The sequence below is a fragment of the Pollicipes pollicipes genome, unplaced genomic scaffold (assembly GCF_011947565.3).
Source record: "Pollicipes pollicipes isolate AB1234 unplaced genomic scaffold, Ppol_2.1 Scaffold_6052;HRSCAF=7182_pilon_pilon_pilon, whole genome shotgun sequence".
NCBI lineage: Eukaryota > Metazoa > Arthropoda > Thecostraca > Pollicipedomorpha > Pollicipedidae > Pollicipes > Pollicipes pollicipes.
The window spans coordinates 27,149,195-27,153,920 of NW_023596805.1; the positions used below are offsets into that span (position 1 = coordinate 27,149,195).

At 53.6% G+C, this 4,726-nt stretch overlaps 1 protein-coding gene across 1 annotated transcript; it reads left to right on the forward strand.

Moving 5' to 3' along the window:
- Positions 1 to 720: 720 nt before the first annotated feature.
- Positions 721 to 4,229, forward strand: LOC119104602 (methyl farnesoate epoxidase). Its single transcript, XM_037228324.1, has 2 exons — positions 721 to 872; positions 2,137 to 4,229. Exons 1-2 carry the CDS (start codon positions 788 to 790, stop codon positions 3,516 to 3,518), a joined length of 1,467 nt encoding a protein of 488 aa, XP_037084219.1. The 5' UTR covers positions 721 to 787; the 3' UTR covers positions 3,519 to 4,229.
- The last annotated feature ends 497 nt before the right edge of the window (positions 4,230 to 4,726 follow it).

The following is a 4,726-nucleotide window of genomic DNA, read 5'->3' on the forward strand; positions in this document are numbered from 1 at the left end:
AAACCCGATTTTTGGACACATGTTCAAACTCCGCCTCAGAGTCCGAGAAAGGGATCGCTGGGAATGGCTGACAAGCGGTGGCCACCAGCCGTTGTATGCCAGTCGTGGACGGCAGCTACCCTTGTCAGAACGACGCGCCCTGGAGGCTTTCGAGCGGACCCACGCGAACGGACAGTGTCGACTGGGTTCGGCGGACTGGCCGTGGACCGGCGGCGATCCGAACCTGTGGCACTCGGACAGAGACGTGCCCGGCCTCAGGGCGAAGCTGTCATCTGTCTTTATTCCGACCTGCTAACGCTTCTGCTAAGTCAATCAGAAATTTAACGGGGCTGTAAGATACCAGGAAAAATAAAACAGGAAGTGTCACATGCAGTGGTTTTTATATTCCGTGCACAAAAGCTGCTATCTCTGAAGCTCTTGAACGACATACCTCCGATGGCCCATCTAGTGGTAGTTTGGTGACGGATAGAGCATAAGATAACTCGCGGCAATGGATAGTTGAATAACCTGAGATTACCACGAGATGTGTAGAAACCGCTAAAGTTATAGCGACCTCCGCGGCCGCGGCGATGCCAGTGACCAGCCGACTACCACTGGCTGTCCTCGATCTGGCAACACACTCCCTGGCAACGTCTGCAAACCAAGGACAGGGGATCTGCCCGGCGCGAGAACCGGGGCTCTGAGAGAGAGAGCGTGTCGCGGAGACACCGGGTAGTCGTGGATTCCTGCGCGCGCTGGGAGGCCACCGGCTGAGCGGTTTCCGGCGGCGCGGCCTGTACTCGCTGTCATGTGGGCTCTCGCTGTGTTCTTGCTGCTGGTGACGGCGTTCTTGTGGATTCGGAGGCCGCAGCGACCGTCCAACTTTCCGCCGGGTACGTATTTGCGCCCACACAGCTTGCTGGGTGACCGAAGGCGCGAGAACTTAGCGGAGGGGGTGGGGGGGAGGGGAGGTTTGTGGAAGGGGAGGGAGATAGTGGGGAAGCTCGCTCCCCTTTCTCTTGAAAGCTGGAGGCGCCCCCTTCATCTTGTAGTGTCTGTGGAGGGCCAATTCTGCTATATTATGGTATACTAAGCGCCTCTGTGTTGTTGTAAGGGCCATTCTGAGCTGTTACGGGATGATGTAAGTCTGTGGAAGCTCATTCTGATCTGTCGAGGGCTCATTCAGACCTATGCAGGTTTATTTCGACTGAAAGAGGGTCATTCTAAGCGTGTGGACTGACGAGTACGCTGTTCATATTTGCCTGCAAAAGGCTCATTCTGGACTAATGCAGGGTCTACGTTTCCATGTGCAGGGACCCATTCAGGCCTAGAATGGGCATTTTCTGTCCAGTAAAGTTGTCATAATTAACTGTGAAGGCCGCTCTCATTAGCAGAGAGCTCATTATCGACTCAAAAAACATTCTATCCTGTTAGATGACTAATTCTGATCTGTTGAAGGCCCAATTTGGCTTGTGAACGTCTCATCATGACCCGTTGAGGGCTCCTTGAGGCCTCCAATGAACCATTTCCGCACATAAAGGCCCATTCCGGCCTGTAGAGGGCGATTTCTGACCTACGGAGGACACATTTTGACCTGGATAAGGCCAGTTGGGGCTTGTAGAGAACACACCATCTGATTGTAGGGTGCCCATTGAACATAATCCTCACGCCCTGTGGGTTGCACTGGGTGTTCATTGCGTAGGCGCACAAGTGCGTATTCATGGACAGGCACCGGCGAAAATGTGTGGCTCAACATTCCCAGGTTTTTATTGATGTGCCATGAAGTATTGCTTCTGACGCAGGAGGTAAAAACTTTTCTCCAAAAAATACAAATCCATTGCTCCTTAAGAAATCAAAGTGGAGATGTTTTCCGAAAAAATCTGCATTTGTCCACCACCTGCAGGCCTACGTTATCACGGAGTTTCGCAGGAAGCTGTCTTTAATTGCAACGTGCGCGGCTTTTATATGTTACACTTAACTTGGGGCGAAGTATAGCACACATGAAACATTTACTTCTCCTACTCCTGATGCTATGCTACGACTGCTATGCTACGACGCTGCAACCACGGCCCAGATTTTGAGGACACATCCGGTGAAAGGCATCACTGAATGGCCCAAAGGGAGATTGGTTGAGACTAAAAATGCGTTCTTTTTCAGGCCCTCCAACATTTCTCATCTTTGGCAATATTTGGACGGTGATTGACTGGATTCGGGGCCAGTTTCATGCCAGCATGAACCATTGTCAGCACGACTTTGGGGATCTTCTTGGCTTCGTGCTTCCAACGGGTGACAAGATTGTGCACGTTCGCAAGTATGAAGACATCAAAGAGGCCTGCGCGATGCACGAGCTGTCTGGAAGACCGAACAGATTTGCTGTGCTAGTCCGCAGCTTCCAACAAAAGTTGGGTGTCATCATGAGCGAAGGCCCTGCCTGGGTAGAGCACAGGCGCTTTGCTTTGAGGCACCTGAGGGATTTGGGCTTCGGGAAAAACTCCATGGAGTCGACAGTATTGAACGAATTCGAAGAGCTCTCCCAGGAGATGACACGTGACATTGATGCACCGATGAAAGTTAACTTCCGCTTTAACTTGACGGTGCTGAACATACTCTGGAGACTGGTCGCCGACAAGCGGCTGGAGAGTAGTGATCCCAAGGCCCAACACTACATCGCGACGGTCAACGAATTCTTCACTACCATCGGTCCTGGTAACCCGATGAATCTGGCGCCGTGGCTGCGTCACATCGCCCCCGAGTGGAGCGGCTACAGGCCGCTGATCCGACATCGCGAGACCACGGTCGGCATGTTCCGCGAGGTGGTCCACGAGCATCGGCAGACGCTGGACCGCTCCAGTCCCCGTGACTTCATCGACCAGTTCCTGCTGGAGATGGAGAAGCCAGACGCTGAGGCTCGCCTCTTCACCGAACGCAACCTGTCCATCATCGGCATGGACTTGTTCATCGCCGGCATGGAGACGACGTCTACTTCTCTGAGCTGGGCATTGCTCTTCATGGTCAAGTATCCGGAGTTGCAGAATCGCGTACAGCGCGAGATCGACGCTGTTCTCGGCGGATGTCCGCCGACCTACGGCGACCGCACACGCATGCCGTACACTGAAGCCACGCTGATGGAGGTGATGCGGCGTTCCAACGTCCTCCCTAACGCAGTGGCGCACAGTGCACTGAGCGACATCTCGTTCCGCGGCTACACCATTCCCAAAGGCACCACGGTGATTATGCACCTGCACATGGTGCACATGGACCCGGAGTACTGGGGTGACCCGGAGGCGTTCAGGCCCGACCGGTTCCTGCACGCGGACGGCAGCGTGCGCCGTGATGAGCGGCTCATCCCGTTCGGCATCGGGAAGAGGTTCTGCCTGGGAGAGACGCTGGCGCGCATGGAGATGTTCATGCTCTTCACCTGCCTGCTGCAGCGTTTCATCTTCACCGCCGTCCCGGGGCAGAAACTCTCGCTGGAGGCCAGGTTCGCGGTCGTGCTGCAGCCTCCCGAGTTCTTTGTGACCTACAAGCCGCGTGATTAGCCCCTATGATGTACAAGCCGCGTGACTAGCCTTTGTGACCTACAAGCCGCGCGACTGTCCTTGTGACCTAGAAGCCGCGTGACTAGCTTACATGACCTACAAGCCGCGTGACTAGCCTTTATGACCTACAAACCGCGCGACTAGCCTTTGTGACCTATAATCTGCGTGAATAGCCCTTGTGACCTAAAAGCCACGGACTGGCTTTATAACCTACAAGCCTTTGTGACCAAAAAGCCACGTAACTGGCCTGATGGCCTACAAGCTGCGTGACTAGCCTTTGTGACCTAAAAGCCACGTAACTGGCCTGATGGCCTACAAGCGGCGTGACTAGCCTTTATGACTTACAAGCCGCATGACTAGCGATGAGGTGGCGGCTGTGCACCTGCTTGAGCACCTTGGTAGTCTGGGTGCCATGTAATACTAGCATGTCTGCCTCCCACATTGTTCTTTCGTCTCCATCACCAAACGGCAGATAGGGTCGGTGGTGTCCTTCGCCCTCACCAGCATATTGCTATAATGCCCGCCTAAATTACACGTGGTGTAATAACGTAGAGTTCAAAAGCGGCGAAGGCATTAAAATAGACCAGCGCATGTGTGGGTAATGCCGCACCATACGCATTCCATGATTTGTGCCGTCGTCTCACCATCTGGATTATTGTCATCGGGGTATGGGCAGATCTGATGTGGTGTGAGTTGTCTCTGTCTCTGTCTCTGATTGGTGTGCGGACAGTCACTGACGTTAGCGTTTTCTGTCATGAATACATCTGGCAGCAGTATAGGCTATACAGCTGTCATTTTCGCCTGCGCAGCTTCGATGACGTCACCATCCACAGCTGCTTGGGGCGGCCGCCCAGCGAGATTGCACGACAGATGGCGGCCGATGTGCAGACATACGTTTTCTTGACACGGCACGCGCGCAGACGTGGGTAGTGTTCCAGACGTAATACAGCTGTGTCCCACTGAAACGGCCATTTTGCTGGAAATGCATGCAGTGTAGTGTACATGCAGTGTATGTAGCAGTAAATGCATGCAGTGTAATCCACCTGGCTATCATTTCCTCGCGTTCTCTTCGTGGGCGAACGTCCCTTGCTCCATGCTGGAGCAATATACTATCGCGGCGTCGAAGCTCCTTCTCAGCGAAGTGCATATTATCACCTAAACCTTTGGCCTAATAAACTATCGGTGTATAAACTGGCATCATTTCAGTA